This window comes from Citrus clementina, unplaced genomic scaffold (genome assembly GCF_000493195.1).
Source record: "Citrus clementina cultivar Clemenules unplaced genomic scaffold, Citrus_clementina_v1.0 scaffold_3, whole genome shotgun sequence".
Taxonomy (NCBI): Eukaryota; Viridiplantae; Streptophyta; class Magnoliopsida; order Sapindales; family Rutaceae; genus Citrus; species Citrus x clementina.
The window spans coordinates 1621359-1640867 of record NW_006262339.1 but is presented as its reverse complement, the minus strand read 5'-3'; the positions used below and the strand labels follow the sequence as shown (position 1 = coordinate 1640867).

Sequence of the window (19509 nt, the reverse complement as noted above, 5' to 3'; positions counted from 1 at the left end):
TTTCTCTCTCGTCATTCATTTATTTTTTGTCGTTTTAAGATTCTTAATTTTATTTTATCATTATTGTCTCATACTATAATCTTATCTTAATCTTATATTTTTCTGCACTTAAAATATCATGCCCAGAAAATTTAGAAATCTATTAATGTCATGATTATTTAGTTAGTTAGTATACTTTGTTTATATCATAACTAATGTGAGAAATAATGTGTCACTATTTGATTGGTTTAAATGAGAGATAATTATTAAACCTTATAAGTATTAATTCAGATAATGAATTCATTTGAATGATCGGTTCAAGTGATAAATAATTATTAAATCTTATTATTTTTAATTCAAATAGTAGATTTCTATGAATGATGCATCAATTGGAATACATATTAAATAGGAAAATGATGTCCTTACAAGACTTTGCACAAAACGAACACTTTTTGCTGTAAAGTTTAACACCACATCCACACATGAGAGGGGAGCAACAAAACTCACATGCAGCAAGCCTCCTTTCTTTATGCTTTCTACCTTATGGGACAGCTCAAGTCTCTCTCTCCATTCTCTTTTTTTCCTCACAAGACAGCTCGGGTCTTTCTCTCCGGCCTCCTTTCTCCCTCACAAGATAGCTCGGGTCTCTCTCTTTTGTCTCCATGCCGCTAATAGTCTCAGCTCCATTCTCTCTCGCCGTGCAGTAACCATAAGATCTCTCTCTCACGTATCTCAATTTGTTGCTCTAAATGAAATCTTTAATTTATTTAGAAAATTGTGTTGAATTACTTGTGGATGGTGGTGGTCTTCTGCTTGAGTGTTGTGAATCAGAATTAAATCGTCACTTGAGTGTTGTAAATTGGAATCAAATTATGCAAACCTTGATGCCCTTTGGGAATCATGTTTATTTCAAGCTTTTCATGTTGTGATTTGATTGTTTGATGAAGTACTTGGAAAATGTAGTTTGCTCCCTCAAATTATTTTACTCTGTTGAATAAATTATATTGCCCATTATTTGAAAAGAATTTAAAAAAATTTACAGCCCCTAAACATTGAGCTTATGCCTTATGCTATAATTTACGCGTCTCCCTCCTTTATAGCACATTTTTTTTCATAATTTACACACAAAGGAGAACAGAGTTGTGACTGTTAGCAGCATGGGGACGAGAGAGAGAGAGACCTAAGCTGTCTCGTGAGGGAGAAAAGAGATGGGAGAGAGAGATGCTGAGTTTTATTACAAAGTATTGTGAGAATATCGGCACCGTATTAAAAATTTCAAGTAAGTGTAACATCACTCTTTACAAATTTAACACCATATCCTTTCTTTATTAAAAGAAAACAAAAAGAGGGGAATTTCGTTACAAATATCCGTTGGGCATTCTTCTAACCAAATTACAATAGCATTTAACTTCGAAGCCAACGGTGCCACATCGTGGACCGCAGCATTTCCAGACTTGGGAACGAAACTCATTTTAAACCTGACACTGCCAAAGCCAACTTTGCACCACTGCGGGCTGCAACATTTCCAAATCCGGGAAACAAAACTCATGTTAAACCTGCTGCTGTCACTAATTCTTCGTAGAATTTGTGAAAATTTCCAGTACATTTCCTTCTTTTTTATTATTATTAATTACAAAGATTATGGTAATTCTAATACTTGCTTCTTCTGCATCTTAAAATGAATGTAGTCATGTATTTCTCTATTACTGTGGTGACCTAAGACCATGAGTTGATAATTAATGATAAGTCCAAATACAAAATGAGACTTCATCGCTATTAATAAACTGCACTAGAGCATTAAAGTTTTACTATACACGGATCTTAAGACTCAACTTAGTGAGGTTTTTACATCTTTTACCAGTTACAGAGAAATCCAATTCACGGTCTCCGACAGTCTTATCTTCGTTATTTAATTTTATCTAATTCTTTATTTTTTTATTTTAAAAAAGGTAATAAACATAAAGATAAAATCTAATGATTATAAAATCCCAAAAGCTGACTCAAATAAAATTTTACTGCATGAAAAAAAAAAACTAAAATTTGAGATAGAGCAAATACACTAATAAATACTTTAAAAAAAGGCTTTCTACATATGTATAGTGCAAAAACGATTTTACCAAAAGCGGTAAATAAAAAATTAATCAAATTGCACTGTAATGCCTCAGAAATTGAAATAGAAAAGAAAAAAACAAAAAGGAGGTTTGTGATGATTTTTTAATCTGATCATTGAATCATTGTTTTCAAAAAATGTAATTGACGCGATATTAGCGGAGGATGTATGGCATAATCGGCACGGCGGTAGCACACAAGTAATTTCTGCGAAGAAAAGTAGCAAATACAGAAGTTTCCTGCGTGCAAAGGCAACCGTATACTAAAATATAAATCGTTGACTCAGTCATTGCCAGATCAGCAAAGTCATTAACACAGCCAATAAAACGCGGCTGTGTAAGACAAGTTAATTCGAGGATCTGATTAAGTTATATCAGCATCAGCTCTACAATAGAACACTGATTATGACCGTGTGATTACATAATTATATATTAAATCTAAATTTATCACTGATAACGATCATATAGATAAATATTAAATCTAAATTGTTATAAATTCACTGTACTCCATCATAAAACATATAACTGATCCAACTTATCCAACTTAGCAATTGCCTTAATTCGAAATTTAAAATCCCATTGGTTATTGCGTTTTGTCCAAGTCTTCTTGGAAGTCTTTGGATGGACTTGTAAATTGGAAGTCTCGCCAAAACGGGACGTCGTTTTGAGTTCTTCTATCCGTCGATCTGTCTATCCATCTGTTCCTTTAAATCCATTCAATTTTAAAATCAAAACCACTCCGGGAGCTTAATCGATCAACTAATCCCGGATCCTGTAACGATGGCGACATCGAACGATAAATTGCAGAAGATGGAGCTCCGTCAAAATTACCAGAATCTCTGGCACACCGATCTCATGCATACCGTGACTCAAGATCCTCCCTGTATGTAAACGCGGTCGCATTTAATATGTTTGTATTTTGTTATTTCTGTTGCTGATTCTTTGTTTTCTTCGTTGACTCTGCAGATTGCTGCTTTTCTTGTATCTGGTGAGTCTCTAGAACTATTTGATTTCTTTGTAATTAATTTAATCTATGGATCTGTTGATTTATCAATTAGATTTTATGATTTTTAGGTTTCCGTTTAGTTTGTCAGTTTAGGGTTAGAGCGAATGATGAGTTGACTTGCTGACAGGAAGCTAAAAGTTATGCCAATCAGCTCTGTTCAATTTTAAGTGCATTTAGAATGATTATTGCAATTTTTACTGATTCCGTATGCCATTTATTGTTGTAACTTCTCGCTTGAAATTTGGTGCTTTCCTTTTCTTTTCGTTTTTTCCTTTTCTCCTATTATATCAGAATTCGCAATGTATCCACTCTTGAGTTTTTCTCTCCTTTGTGTCGCTAAATAAACTTATTCACATTTGTTTCATTTACAGTGGACCATGTGTATCCTACTTGCTTCGGAAACGGGCGCTCTACAATGACATGTCCAGGTTAGTGATACTTCTGATTCCGTTTCAACTGTGATCTAAACTGGTATAATATGAAATCATTTGGTCTAAATGTGGTTCTTTCTTAATTGTTACAGGTATGTTTGTTGTGCTGGTTATATGCCCTGTAGCGGCAAGTGTGGAGAAAGTAAATGCCCTGAAATCTGCCTCGCCACTGAGGTATGGAATTTATTTTGGATATGTTAGTGTGTTACAGCTTCATTTTGTCTTTACTTGATCTGGAGGTTCTTAGTTTAACCGATACCCTAGAATTTTTATGAGGTGAAGAAAAGCAATAGCAAGAAATAAGGAGCAAGAACTACCATTGAAGACAAATTGGAATTTGGAAATTCTGATATTAGTTAAAGTGAATGTATTTGTGCTATGAATTATATTTGCTTTACTGCGAGAGTGTTTGCGCATGCCTCTGTGTGTTTGTCTGGCCCTAACTTGTGAGCGTTATATTTGATGACCTTGTATCGACATCTTATAATTGGAAGAGATTGGAAATTTTTGATAGATTCTCACTCTTTCTCCACATATGAGAGAATCAAATGACCTTTACTTGTATGGATTATCGCATTGTCAACAAAACAAACATAGCTCATACATCTTTTACCTTTATATAGCCAGTTAATCTTCAAGCTCTAAATCTTGTCTTCAAACTCTCAGTAAAACCTGCATGTAAATGTTTAATGCCAATTCCTCAATATATGCAGTTTCAAAATCCCAATTCATATATGTTGTACATGCTTTAATGTACAACTCTCTGCCTTTTCATGTGCAAGCTAGCCCTGTCAGTCTTTTGTCTCTGGACTATAGCAGCAAGTCTACCCACATTTTTATGTCACAAAGGAATGCGCTTGGGTATGTTAGAGACAGTTATCTACAGGAAGCAGAAATGGAAATGAATTCATTTGTCATGATCCTTTTGATATTAGTCTACACAGTTGATCTTTCTAGTTAATTTTTACCAAAAATCACATGTGATTTAGCTCTGCTGATGTCTAGGTTTATGGCCACTAGATATGCATTACCCCTTATTTTGGCTTCTAAGGATAAAGGTGTTTTTATTGGTTCCTTTGTTGCTTAACCCTCTCATCTTGTACCTCTTGGATAACTTATGAAGTATACAGCATGCTTTCTTGTGAGAAAATATTATAATCCCCATTTACTGGGTTTTCAGTTTATAAACCAATGTAGCAGTTGTAAATAGCTTCTGTTTTGTTAATTATTGAAACCATTTCTTTTTTAACATCCAGGTTTTTTGCTGCTTTGCCAATTCGGTGGCCTCTACGCGCTTTCTTTTGCAAGATGAATTTAACATCCAGACAACTGCCTGTGATAATTGCATCATTGTACGGTCACTTACATTATCTATTAACACTATTGCTATAGTTACACATCTTTGTTTATTTGTTATATGTGTTTCTTATTTGTATGCAGGGGTTTATGTTTTGCCTCAGCCAACTTGCATGCATATTTTCCTTAGTTGCATGCATCGTGGGAAGTGATGAACTTCAGGAGGCTTCACAGATACTGAATCTATTGGCTGATTTAGTTTATTGCACGTAAGTGTTTTCCTTCTTTCCACACTGAAAGCTCCTAGGCAAAATGGCTGCAAAATATCCTACTGATTCTGCTTTATGTTTTGGTTTGCAGGGTCTGTGCCTGCATGCAGGTATGCAATTGATTCAACCACATGCAAATGAAATTACATTATAACGAAATATTTCTTCACAGTTTATTTGAATTGTCTGCAGACACAGCACAAGGTTGAAATGGACAAAAGGGATGGTAAATTTGGTCCACAACCAATGGCGGTACCCCCTCATCAACAGATGTCTCGCATTGATCAGCCATATCCTGCGACGGTTGGATATCCACCTCAACAACAAGCATATGGTTATCCTCCTCAAGGCTATCCACCACCTCAGGGTCAGGGCTACCCACCACCCCAAGGTCAAGGCTATCCAGCTGGAGGTTATCCCCCGCCTGCATACAATCAAGGCCATTACCCACCTCCTACCCATTAAGGCCTAGTTCCGCTGTGGTGCATGTTTGATATTGGTTTGTGAAAATGAACTTCTGAGACATTTTTGAGGTATGGACTGGGGTTTTAATCGATCTCCAAACTTCCATATGACCTTTCACTTGCAAATAGACGACTGGTACAGCAGTATACTTGTGTGTTTTGAATCTTTTGATTCATAATTATTGAGTAAAAAAACATATTTACTTTCTTATATATTTTGTTTGCTTAGTTGTCTACTTTTTATCTGCAAATCTTGGTATTTCTAGTCACCTGCTGTGACTGAAACTATATAGGCTTAGATAAGTATTGAGATTGGATAGTTGTAGTTTAGAAGTTGTATCACAAATATGTTTGGTAAACACTAGCTGTCATGACTTGAAAGTTAAAAGTTGATTTGATTTTACACTTTATGATAAAAATTTGTATAATCTCTATTATTTTTCACAAAATTATTATTTAAAAATTATATTTATTACACACTATTACATTTTAATTCATAGTTTTTTTTTTCCACAACAATTGTGGCTTAGAAGTTATAGCATTTTGATACCAAGTAGGGTCATAGTTCAAGGGTGCTTTAGGTTTGGAATAATTATTGGCAGTAATCTCTTAATTGATAAATGTGCTATTTGGTGTAGCATAAAAGTCATATTTGTTGTGGGGAAAAAATATAGTTATGAAATGAAAGTAGATAGTGTGTTATATGGCTATTAAATAATTTATTTTAAAAAAATAATAAAGATAATGTAGTTTTTTCATCACTGAAGATGAAAAAAATAATTAACTTGATTTGTAGAAAGGGTTAATCAAACACTCTTTAAGGTGACCGAGCCTTTTTTATTACGGTTCACTATCACCAGTGGACGATGGAACTTGCATCACGCTGATAGCAAACAGCGACACCGCTGCTTGTCTACATGACGTAAGTTATCGTGGCCCGATTAAAAAGTAAAATTATATTCATTAAGCAATATGGTACTTTTATTAAAAAAGAATAATAATTGTTTATGTAATCTTACATAGCAATGAGCTTTGAACCGTTTTAAAGAGAAATCAGGAAGCAAGTTTGTTCCGGCAGTATTTGGAGATGAAAAGCTGTTTCATTTGAAGAAACTAAGGCCATGTTTGCTTTAAAGAAAAGGGAGGAGAAAAAAGAGTGGAATGGAGGGGAAGGGAAAAGAAAAGAGTAGAGAAGGATATTTGTTTGGTTTGACATAAAATTTGATAGGCAAATGAATTATAATTTTTTTTCTTTAGACAAATTAATTCTTTGCCTTAAATACTAAATTACCTATATTAATAATGAAATATAATTTAATATCAATACCAAACTTTTTTAATGTCAAAAAGTCCTAAAAAATCGTGATTTATATTGAATATGAAATATAAAATAATTTAATGTATTAAACTATTTAATATAATTTAATATAAATAAAAAGCGGCCAACGGTGGCAGTCAACGCTAGCCAGTGACTTTCCGACAAAATTTCGGCAGCTTCCAACGATGGTATGAGGGTCCAGCGCAATTAATTTATATTCTATATTTTCATATTAAATAAATAAGTTTATTTATTTAATTAAGTTTCTTAAATCATTCATTAAATTTAATTATTATAATTTTTTTATAATATTAAATTGATAAAATAAAATATTAAATTATTATTATTATTAATGGCATTAAATTAGTTAAAATGTTGAAGGATAATTTTAAAAGCTTTGGTTTCCAACATAAGAGGAATTTGAATTCTTCACCCCTTGGCGTAAAATTCAAATTCTATATTATAATGGTTATTAAATTCTAATAAGAATTAAATTCTTAAATATTTTATGCAACCAAACAATAAAAATAAAAATAAAATTTAAATTATTTTCTTCTCCTTCATCCTCCCCCCTCAACCAAACTGAAAAATGAAGGTGGGCTTCTCACAATTTAGGTGAGGCATGGACTTGGTTTATTTGCAAACAGATCCACAAATTTTTGAATTAGATAGAATGAAATGTCCAAACATTTCATATTTGGGTCGGTGGTCGTTTTTTATTATTCGCAGATTGGACTTTTAGACAACACCAACTGTGGTCACGGTGTGCGTGTGGGCTCATTTATCATAAGCTTGCCACCTGGCAGCACATAAATGTTCCACTGACACTCTTCCCGTTCATTAGCCGCTGCACCAAACCATCTCGCTTCTCTCATCTCATTGCGAATTATTCTTCAAAGGTTTTGGATGGGAATAAGACGCTTTACCTACAAAATACTAACTGTTACCGACTTACGGTCAAACTGAATCACGCTCAGGAGGCAAAGTCTTGCTCAGACGTTATATATATATATATATATATATATGATTTTACATTATTAAACGTTTTTTTTTATTAAATCTTAATTATTATCATTTGTTATTTGTGAATTCAACCTTAGGATTTGCACCCAACACACCTAATTTTGGATCATCATTCAACCTTAGAAGCACTTTCGGAATCCATCCATCCCACATAGATTATTTGTGTTAACAGTTGATCTCCCAAATTATTTATATTTATTTTTTTAACAGATCTCTTACCTCGTCGTTTAAGATTTGATTGAATTCAGTTGGTCAGCAAACAAAAAGGATTGTGTAATCAATCCTCCTTTGAAGGCAGGCACCCTGCAAGCCATACGAAAATATTAATTAATTAATCAACTAATTAATAGCATGCTTTAAATTAAGTATACCGAATAACATTGTTGCAACTTGCAAGTGATAAAATAAAAATCTTGAAGCGTCTAGTTCCATATTAGTTACCATTCAGATGGATGGGAATTGGGATTGATCCAACATATCTTAAGCTTTCAACAAGTGTTTCCAAATCTTGAAGTAAAATTTGTAGAGGCCGCAGATTATTTGACCGACGGGGGGAGGGACATGCAATCCAATTCCGTACATTTTCATTTTATAAGATGCAGAGTAATCAACTTTAATTTATATTGCAACAATGAAGATATTTTGCAAAATGAATCATTAAAAATATAGGGATTTTGATTACATTTATATATTCTTCATTCATATAAATGATAAATGAAGGAGAATGAGCCACGATTAACTATGGCTAATGCGCCGTGCCTACATTTTTTTCAGTTGAGCCCGGCACAGCCCACGGCACGAGCCCTCTCATGCCGTGCCATGGGCCGTGCCTAAAAAAAGCCCACCAACTTTTTTTTTTTTTAGCGTGCCTAAAAAAACTCACGTGCCTAGCTTGTTTTATTCAAGCCCACGTGCCTAGCGTGCTTTATTTAAGCCCACGTGTCTGACGTGCTTTTTTAAGCCCACCAACATAATAATAATATTCACAATCATAATCATATTAATTTTTATTAAGAGAGTAATTAATATTTTATTATTAGTTTATCACAATTTCACAACTATATATTTTATTTCACAATAATCAATCATAATTCATAACACAACAATACATAAATTTAATTAAATTTAATTCCATAGATCATAATAATAATTAATTAAAATTAAAAATACAATCCTCGAATAATCATTATAATAATTAATTTCTAGATGAACATCGGTCAAGATTGTCATCAGAGATATTAGACTCTTTGTTGTGTTTGAAAGATTGGGAAGATGCTGAACGCCGAGTGCAACAAGATTGACAAAATGCTTTAATTAAACAAATTGAGAGTTTGAATGTTGATCAAGATGAAGTGGATCCAGATTATGCAGAGTACTGAACATTGAAGCCACTTCCAAAGACTAGAGATTTTTTTTTCTTGTAACTTTTTGAAACAATTTTTATTAGTGAGAAAGTTGTAAATTTGCAAATGATAGATGGTTCAGTAGGTGCCAGCTTAGTTGGGATGTACTGTTAACTGTAGTGATGCAAATTACACCTAATTTTATTTGAATTACTAATATTATAATTGTACTTTAATTTCATTTAATGAAAATGTAATTTTTAATTTATCATAATTTTTCTTGTGTATTAAATGGAAAATATTTCATTCACAAATGAAACGTATCTCTATTAAATATTAACTAAGTTATGATTTAATATTAATATGAAAAATATTTCATATGAAAAATATTTTATTATTAATTTTGTAAAAAAATTATTTTTTATTTACAATTTATAAATTTATGATATTTATAACCTTATTTATTAAAATCATGATATTTAATTATTTACTTATTCATTTAATAAATTATAAACATAAATAAATAATTAAATAAATATCATAAATAAAATTAAATATCATAAATAACATTATTCATTTAATAAATATCATAAATAAAATTATGATATTTATAATTTTATTTATTAAAATCATGATATTTACTTATTCATTTAATAAATTATAAACATAAAAGATTAGAATATTTATTTAAACTAAGATTTAATGATTTAAATTAATTTTTAAAAGTGTATGCTAAAAAATATATTAAAACATTTAATTTCAAGATATTGTACTTTAATTTCATAACATTTTATATTTACTTTTTGTTAAAAAAATTTACTTAGATATATTTTGGCCCACGTGCTATTAATGGCTCACGGACCGCGTGCTAGCCCACTAATGAACCGTGCTTATTACGTGCTTTTTCGCGTGCCGTGCTTTGGCCCATCTCTAATCGTGACGTTCTTTAAAGCCCGCGTGCCGTGCCTCATGTCTCACCGAAACGTGCTCGTACCGTGCCGTACCGTACGAACACGTGTCGTGCCATGTGCCACCCGGCCCATTGGCCATCTTTAGCCACGATGAATGAATGAATGAAAATTTCATCATCTTTCTTTCGTGTGGAATAGTTGATGATGCGAACGTATGACATAACATAAGAGAGACAGAGGCCGAGAGAATAAAGGAATCTGCAATACCAAAAGTTGTAAAAGCTGAAAAGAGATGCCCGGAAATCCTGGATGGCGTCACATTATTTATTAATTTTGCTTTCACCAATTTCGTCGCCTTAGTCCTCAGTTTTATTTTTGTTACTCTACTTACTATTGACTCCACTCAAATTATGAGTTTTGTTTATGCAGCTTCTTAAAATTTAAATTTCGTAACTAAGAAATTAATGTGTGTGTGTGTGTATTAATATATAAAACAAAAACAAAAAAAAATTGGTGCGACATTTAGCATTGAGGATTTGTGAATCATTAGTGACAAAAATAAAAATAAAGGTCTTGGCAGCAGAGTTCTTAAAATTGTGAATTTATTTGGACAACCAACCAACCATCTGAAATTATATCTATATATGTAAAATCAAGTAGATCGAATATTATATTACCCCACAACAGAATTAATGGAAAGTTTTAAAACAAAATTGGGCGACCGGAGTTTTGTCAAGTACCGGCCAGCAGTCAAATTACGCCAACACTCGAATTACGTAATAAGAATAATAACAATATGTTGTGTTTGACAAACCATCCAATCCCATTCACTCATATTCAGGGTAGTAGTAGTACCCTGAACCTCACCAAAAAAACCAAAACTCCATAATTCACAAAGTGAAGTGTGAAACAAAAAAAAAAATATATATATATATATATAAAAAAAATCAAAACACGATTACAGAGAATTATTATTGAGATCCATTCCACAGATTTATTATCTCCTCTAAATTGACTCAAAATGTTAAACAGAAAATAAAAACAAAAATTAAAAAAAAAAAAACTGTACAAAAACATATAATTAATTCCTCAATTTTCTTTTTCTTTTTCTTTTTTTCCTTTCTCCCCGAATGATTAAAATTTTCATCTATGTACATATAGAGAGATACCACCGCCCTAAAAGAAAAAGAAAAGAAAAAAATTTATAAATCTGCAGTGACCTGAGAAAAATGGGGAGGATCGTCGTCGTAAAACTCAGGGATCCCAGAAGCAGCCCACAGCCTCTCATTGAAGGAATCCTGCATATCGTCGGGAATGAACGGCGTCCTACACAGAGGGCACGTCTTCTGGTCATAAGCCATCCAACGGTCAAGACAGCCCCGGTGGAAGATATGCCGACAGTTTGTGAGCCGTCTGATCTCGTCCTGTTCTTCAAATTCATAAAGACAAACGGCACAGCTGTCGGGCGGGTCAACGAGCTCCGAGAACTTGACGACCGGCAGGATTTCCCGTATTAGAAGCGCAGAGACCGACAGAGGACGAAGTGGAGCAGCAGCGCGTGCACTGTCCGGCGCGTCAATGTCCGGTTCCAGAAAATCTTGAAGACCCAGACACGTAAACAAGATTGTGATTAGTTTTCGGATGAAACCCAGAACGGAAAGCGTGTGGAGGAGAAGTTTCGGGATGATGAGCTCTGAGTAAACTACTGGAAAGCCCATGCTTAATATATATATATTTTTTTTGGTTGTTATTATTTTTCAAAATATTTGAGAGAACAGAGAGGATTTAGTTTTATAGAGAGGCCTTGATTGTTCAGACTTTGCGAGTGAAATGAAGCAGTAAAGAGTTTCGATTTTTATGGAGGATGACAGCAGAAACGACACGATGGCTTTAAAGTAATTACTATTTTTATTATTATTTTGCTTTGAAGGCATGCACCACAATTTCTTGTCATTTTGAATTATGTGCTTACTGCAATCACATCCTGCCATAAATTGAATGTACAATACTTATTAATTACTTCTATCATTTGAAAAAAAAAAAAAAGTGTTACTGCTACATTTAACTGCAAAAGCTTTCTATGCAATTTTGGCAATGGCAACATCACTTGACTATCCATTTTTAAAAGTCGTATTTTCAGATTAAAAATTGTAATTTTATGTATAATAATGATATGGGATCAGTATCGTGTATAATATAACGACGCTGTTATTTAAAAAAAAAAAAGTTAATCATATAATTCTTAGTACTATGAATAAAGCTTACGGTTTACTTTATGATGATTGTCTTTGCAATTTAGTTGCGGTCTCAAATTTATGTCATTAGTGTATGTGTGTGCGTGTGCGCGTATTCAACATATTTAGGACCCACGGAACCAAAAACTTTTTTTCTTTTTTCTTTTTAAATTAGCAGCCAAGAACTTTTTATTTCAAAACAGATTTGCTTTAGTAATTTCTTATTTGTAACATTGTTTCAACTCGGTAACAGTCCAAATATCTTTTTAACTATAATAAATGTGAAGTTTGTGAAAGGTTTTTATTGAGAAAGCAAAGTGCATCCGAATCATTAAGTGATGGACCAAAAGGGCAAAAAAAGAAAGAAAAAAGAAAAAGAAAAAGATGGATGGAGGCATTGTGTTGAGTGTTGTTTTGTGGGCTTCCTATTTCTTTTTAATGCTTCATGTCCTATGCACATTAGGAAGCCCACAAAACAAGTTCTTGATGGAGAATCAGTACCATAAGTCATTGCCCTAGTGGGGTTGAAATTTGATGAATTCGACACATCATGGCGTCGTTGTCCCATCTCAAATGGGGTTACCACCAAACATATCAGTTCAAATGCCCTTATTGCTTGACTTGGGACAGTTTAGGCCTCCATCACTCTCTTCTTTTGTCTTCTTTAGCTTGTGAGAAGATAATGTTGGTACAGTCTTCGTCGGTAGATTATTAATTCCCCACCAGTAAATAAATGCTAATAATAATAATCAACGTAGTCAATAGAGAGACCTGAGACTTTTTAGATAAGGTGATAGAAATCTATAGTTATGAAATTAAAGACACACAACAACATTAACTTGTGATAATATAATGACCTATTCTTTGAAAGTTATAACTTGTACATTTAAACTAATTAATTTGAGAAAATTTCTCCTTTGAAGAGATCAACTAACTAATATTGAAGCGTTGTTAGGTTAAGAAATCTCAAATGCTATACTAAGAATATTTTGTAACTAATATCATATGGTTAGATATATTTTTGCGGTGACTTAGCCGACCGTGAATGTACATTACATCGACAGTGACTTGAATTCAAGCAATAATATGAAAAAAAAATGTTAATATTTAGTAAGTGAGAAACTTTTATTTCAATCTAAACGAACTAAAAAAAAACACAAAAAGAATTGAAATTTCATATCTCTTGTAGTACTATAAGCAAATTTTACAAATCAAGCTAAGAACCCTAACAATATAACATTAACTTGCATCAAACTCCATTTAACTAACCATTAAAAGAATAGGGGGATGGCCAGTGACATATACTGTGAGTGATTATGGACAAGAATCAAGTGGCATAGTATAAATGGGGTTATGAAAGGGAACAAAGATTGTGATGAGCTCTATGGAACCAGCAAAGACAGATGGGTTTAAACGAATGAAATTAGGGGAAAAAGAAAGAAAGAAAGAAAAAAAAAAAGGAAAATACAGCCGACGGCGTTATGTGGGTGGGGAAGCTCATGTTCATATTATGCCTTCATGCTAATTGCTCAGCACAGCTCTACAATGTGGTGTTAGTGTAAGCCCACCAACTCTGACTGACATTTTGTTCAAATACTGCTCCGACAAATTTTGGCCCACCCAAATACACACCCTGGTTTCACTTGTCTCGTTCTCTGTCTCTGTTTCCTCAGCCCTCGAATCACTGTCAATTTTCTTCTCTGCTCTTTCTCCATAACTAATTTTATATGTCTCTTTGCTGTAAAATAACCCTTTTCAAATGAGTCTATGAGTACCCATTTAAGCAAAGCTCGCTGGCATTTTGGCCTTATTAGGAACATTTTAACAGGTAGGCCAGCTAAATCCAACCGAAGATCCATTTCCCCTTTTCCTTTTTTTTTTAAACCAAGTTAACAATATTTTACACATCTTCAAGCTAACGCTTTATTTTATTTGTGCTTGTGCAATCCTAAGTCTAGGGCAATAGCCATCCAAAAAGCAAGATTTGTACGCGATTAATTCCAACTCTTAAAACAATTGTTAATACATTTGCCTACCAGAACTTGCCTGCCATAAGGATGAAACTAAGAATCAAATTCTGTCCATTTTGGGAAGGTAAAAATTAAAAGTATATAGTCCAACTTAGCTACGTCAGAAACTGTCTAAGCTTCAAAAGAATAGCCAATAATTTAATAATTAAGCTGATGTTTTTAACTGAGACAATTAAGTAACTTAACAGCAATTTGCATTATCAATTTATCATTTATTAAGCTAATGCAATGCCAAGAGCCAAGAGGGTTTGATCAAATATCATTTATGGGCCACGCTTGAATCGACATGTGAGAGCATGTTTGTCATTGGCCATATGGACTGACAACGACCACGTGGCCGCCTCTCTCTGTGTGTCCTTTTTTTTTTCTTTTTTCCTTTTTCCTTATATTGGGAGTCCAATGAGTAATCATTGCTCTTATGCCCAGTTTTTATTAATTTTAGTTCTTACAAATTCAATGACTAAAATGTTTTTATTATCTAGAAGCTCACCTCTCCCTTTGTTGAAAATTTTCAAAATTTTGAAGTTATATATATTTTTGCCAATCGGTTCTCTAAAGTTATAATTTCCTATATATATACCATTGATTCTCTAAACATTTTTTTTTTTAATCCCTAACTGATAATAATCATTCTGAACGATAAGAAAGGAAAACGACTGTCGTTTTGTTCATCTCTCTTTCTCATTTGAAACATCAAAGCATGATTTTTGCATTTTCATTATTGCCTGTACTGTATTAGACTAACGTACTTAGGGGTGGGCATAAACCCACAACCCATGGGTTTATCCAAACTCAAACCAAATTAAATGGTTTGGGTTGGGTAAATCATTAAAATGGGTTAGATGTGGGTTTTATGTAGAAAACCATTTAATTATGGTTTGGGTATGGTTTACCCATGGGTTATGGATAAAACCCCAACACTTAAATTTTCAAATGAAATAAATGAAAACAAAATAAATTAACACAAATAAGTGAAAGACCACCATTAAATTTTTTACGGCGTGATCAATTGTCAACAGTTTGAAAATGAAAATAACAGTAAAAATAAATTAAAATTAAATAAATATTGTTGTAAATAACATAATTTTTTTTTCTTATTTACAAAAATAATTCCTCCCACATGGAAAGATCATCATAGAAAGAGCAGGAGACTCTATTAATGATCAATAATAACTCGGCTTGGACTGGGTCCGATATGCTAGATGTCGAGTAATTTTTGGTTAATAATTGAATGTAATGCCCATATTAAGTATTAAAACAAGAAATATATATTTTGATATGAGTAGAAAAATTAATAATAAAATTTTTTCTTGTAATTATTTATTTTGTGAACATTTTCTTATAATAAATATTTTGTAATATTTTAAAATTAAATGTAAAAAGTATAGGTAAAATATTTTATTATTTATCTTATAATAAATTTTTATTTGTCAATCAAGTTTTCTTATAATAATTTTTTTTATCATTTGACTAATAATTTTCTTATATATTTATTATAAGAAAATTTTCAAAAAATAAATAAGTATAAAAAAATTTTATTATTAATTTTTTTGTTCATATCAAAACAAATATTTCTTATTTTTAATGCTTTATTTTTTATTTAGTTTCTATTCATGTGATTTATTTAATTTAGAATAAATATAAATAAAAGAATAGTTGAAAATAAGGGTAATATTGTAAACTTATATTATTAGAGGAGTTTTTGGCCATTATAAAAGCAGAAGGGGGAAAAATAATATATGTTGATTACTGTAGGGGGGAAACTGGCAATCTCCCTAAAATTAAACATATAAGTAGACAACATAACGCAAAACTACCAAAACGATAAATAAAAACAAATATTGCATAATTAAATAAATAACAAAGTGGCAAAATTTATTATTAGATTGTTAATGTCATGTTTGTGAAAGTTTATTATTAAAGTGTACGTTCTTATTTATTGAGAAATAATAATTTTTGTGATTAAACTTTATTTTGATTTTCTAGTATTCTTTAATTTAAGGATTAAGTTATTGTAAAATTTATAATTTTTATCCACTATATTTTTTATATTTTAATATCAATTTAATAATTAATAACAATTAATAATTATTATAATTTTGATATAATTAAATTTTATTAAAATAAAAATTATTTTGATAATAAAATTCAAACCAAACCCAAACCAAACTCAAATGGTTTGATTTGGTTTGGGTTAAAAATATTTGGGTTGGTTTGGGTTGGATCCAAATTTTTATGGTTTGATTTGGATTGACTTAAAATCCAACCCAAACCAACCCATGCCCACCCCTAAACGTACTTGTGAAAAATGTCGTGGGTAAATTTTCTTTCAATAAGAAGAAAGAAATTAAATTTGACAATTCTATGATTGTGGAGCTGAAGGAAAAGCCGAATGACATGAACGAGAGAGAAAACGACCGAAATTTTAGGCACGAGTCAGAATGGTGGGCCATCGACGGCATGTGAGGGTGTCCGTGTTTCATGTATTTCTACCTAACCCCCGTGACCCATTTAGCAAAGTCTCAGGCCATTTTGAAGAAAATCAATCGGTGCTCGTAATTTCAAGCTTAAATCCATCAAGCCACATCGCGCGAGTCTTCGCTTTCCCATCAAAAAAATTTTCCTTGTGAATATTATTGTTGTTATTATTATAGCATTTAGTAATTTATCATTTTAAACAGTGACCATAGGGGGCGGTTCTTTGGCTTTTCTGTTGGGTTTCGTTTATTTGTAAATTCTCAAATCGAGAAAATTGATCAAATTTAAAACGTTCATAATTGAATTATCGAATCGTTTGTTTGGTTTGAATAAAAATGATTAATTGACTGTCTAATCCTAATCTCAAACAAATTAACCGTATTAAGTGTGTAAAAACAAAAAGGATGTTCCAAAGCAACACCTAACTACCCATGTAAGGAAAAAAAAAATGGTGGATTCAAACAAATTAAATATGTATTAATTAATTAATTAATTAATTAATTATGAAAGTCCGCTAATACTTAAAAGAGAATGTGCACACTCTGCATTGAATTATAAAATGTAGCATAACATTGCGCCGTCTTGATATAGAGTGTTTTTTCGGATACTTTTTTTTTTATGAGAATTAATATTGATAAATAATTAGTATTCGTTATCTTACGCAACTTTGATTAGTTTAACATGTCTGGAGAGAATTAGAATTCAGGTCCAAATTAAATTAATGCAAATGGTTTGTTGCAGCGGGTTTGTGGCCGCGACAGCGTCAAATCTTCCGTTTTTTCAACAATGATAAACGTATAACTTAAGATATCAAATCAATGGTCCACTAATCTATTATTTTATGTATACTTTGGGGTTGCTTAGCATGCTAAGCACGAAATTAAAGAAAGATGAGAAAGTGTGCAGGAAAAGTGTATGCCTGATTATTATTAAAAGCATACTATTTCTTTTTACTGCATATAATTAAATAAGGAGAGAGTTTTCTTTTCGTTTCTTCAGGCATGGGTCCCAAGTCTGCCGATCATTCATTGTGCAAATTCTTTGGCCATATCTACTCGCGCTGAATGTTTTTAACTTCGGCCTATGACCGATGTTTCCTAATAATAACAGGTGCCCCTTTTGAATTTTATTTCCTAAACTAACTGTGATTTAATTTATAAAATATTAATTAATCATTATTCTATAAAATTTTCACCTCAAAAGATATTTCTTTTAAGTTTTTTTTATTTATACAATACATGTGAATCTTAAAATCTTAAATTAATTTTTCTTTTACTATGTGTTGTTATCTCCATAATTCTAAGCTCTCCTAAGTTTCTCAAAAAAATTATTTGTTCAATTAAAATTTACAATATAAATCAAAATTATGACGATGTAAATTTTTTTTAAAATAACAATTTATTTTAAGTGTATGATTGAATTCTCATTCAAAATAAGAAATAAATTAATTTATCTTTAATTATTTAAGTAATTTCAATTAAAAAAAATGAGGAAGAAGTTTCAGTTGTGTCAAAAGCCTACTCCTAACAGCAATTAAAAGGTGATTCTGTCAGCTTTTGGACACTCTTAGGGTGTGTTTGGTATTATTTTTTATATAGTGTTTTTGATTTTATTTTATAGAACAAGAATGATAAGTTTTTGATAAAAATAAAAACATGTTTGGCAGCTTATTTTTAAACTAATGTCTGAAAATGAAAACTGTAAAAATGCGTTTGGTTGTTTATTTGGAAAAATTAAAATAATAAGGTCTTATTTGGTATATATTTTTTAAAAAATTATATTTCAATAATTACATTATAATATATATATATTTTTAATATGTTTTCAAAATAAAAATTTAGTCAAAATTTAAGAAGAATATCATCTGTTGATTTTGTAAATTTCTAAGATTTGAAAGAAATTAATTTTGTATTTAAATGATTTATGAGAATTTTAAAAATTATTTGTTGATTGTTACGTTTATTTATTTTAATTATGCTAAATTTATTTTTCATTAATGTATGCATAGTATTTTTTTTTATCACAGATATGTTATATTAAAATAAATTATTTATCTAATAAATATGTGGAACCCACAAGATTTTAGTAATAATTATTACATTGAAACTGTGGGGCCCATGATGGCAGAAAACAAAAAGCTAGAGAACGCCAATTTGGCGTTCTCCACACCTACAAAGAAAAAGCGGAAACCAAAAAGTTTTTTATTTTTATATTTTTTGTTTATGTTTTAAAAACGCATCCACCAAACAAGTTTTATATTTTTATGTTTTCATAAAACAAAAAATGACTAGACAAAAACGATACCAAACACACCCTTAATATACCCGATCGGAGATCCAGAAAATGGCCTTACGAAATCTGGGCCATAGGCCCAGTTAAGAGGCTTTCTGTATTAGCCCATTGAACACCATTTTGTGGGCCACCAGGCCCATTACATGTATTTCGATTTGCTACTCGGCAATTCATATTCAATTCCATCTTTCCATGAACAATAACGAAACGACAACCTTAAATTTTGTTAAAAAGGCCCAATTTTCGAATTTCGAAGCGGGATTAAGATAAGGGCAAGAGCTATTTGACTCTAATTTGTACTTCCAATCTTCCACACGGTAATTTGAT

At 31.6% G+C, this 19509-nt stretch overlaps 2 protein-coding genes across 2 annotated transcripts; one reads left to right on the top strand and one right to left on the bottom strand.

Annotated features, from left to right (window-relative positions):
• Positions 1–2599: 2599 nt before the first annotated feature.
• LOC18046180 lies at positions 2600–5764 on the top strand. Its single transcript, XM_006439436.2, has 8 exons — positions 2600–2970; positions 3054–3075; positions 3465–3521; positions 3617–3698; positions 4781–4876; positions 4965–5089; positions 5181–5199; positions 5282–5764. The coding sequence occupies exons 1-8, from the start codon at positions 2868–2870 to the stop codon at positions 5552–5554; spliced, it is 777 nt and encodes a 258-aa protein (XP_006439499.1). The 5' UTR covers positions 2600–2867; the 3' UTR covers positions 5555–5764.
• Positions 5765–11251: 5487 nt separating this feature from the next.
• LOC18046179 (E3 ubiquitin-protein ligase RHA1B) lies at positions 11252–12017 on the bottom strand. Its single transcript, XM_006439435.2, has one exon. The coding sequence runs from the start codon at positions 11864–11866 to the stop codon at positions 11351–11353; it is 516 nt and encodes a 171-aa protein (XP_006439498.1). The 5' UTR covers positions 11867–12017; the 3' UTR covers positions 11252–11350.
• Positions 12018–19509: the final 7492 nt, after the last annotated feature.

Bases quoted from the DNA above. Each gene is read 5' to 3' on its own strand.
- LOC18046180 (XM_006439436.2), top strand. From the start codon at position 2,868: ATGGCGACATCGAACGATAAATTGCAGAAGATGGAGCTCCGTCAAAAT. The intron at 2,971-3,053 runs GTATGTAAACGC...TTGACTCTGCAG, and splicing joins CGTGACTCAAGATCCTCCCT to ATTGCTGCTTTTCTTGTATC. The intron at 3,076-3,464 runs GTGAGTCTCTAG...TTTCATTTACAG, and splicing joins TGCTGCTTTTCTTGTATCTG to TGGACCATGTGTATCCTACT.
- LOC18046179 (XM_006439435.2), bottom strand. From the start codon at position 11,866: ATGGGCTTTCCAGTAGTTTACTCAGAGCTCATCATCCCGAAACTTCTC.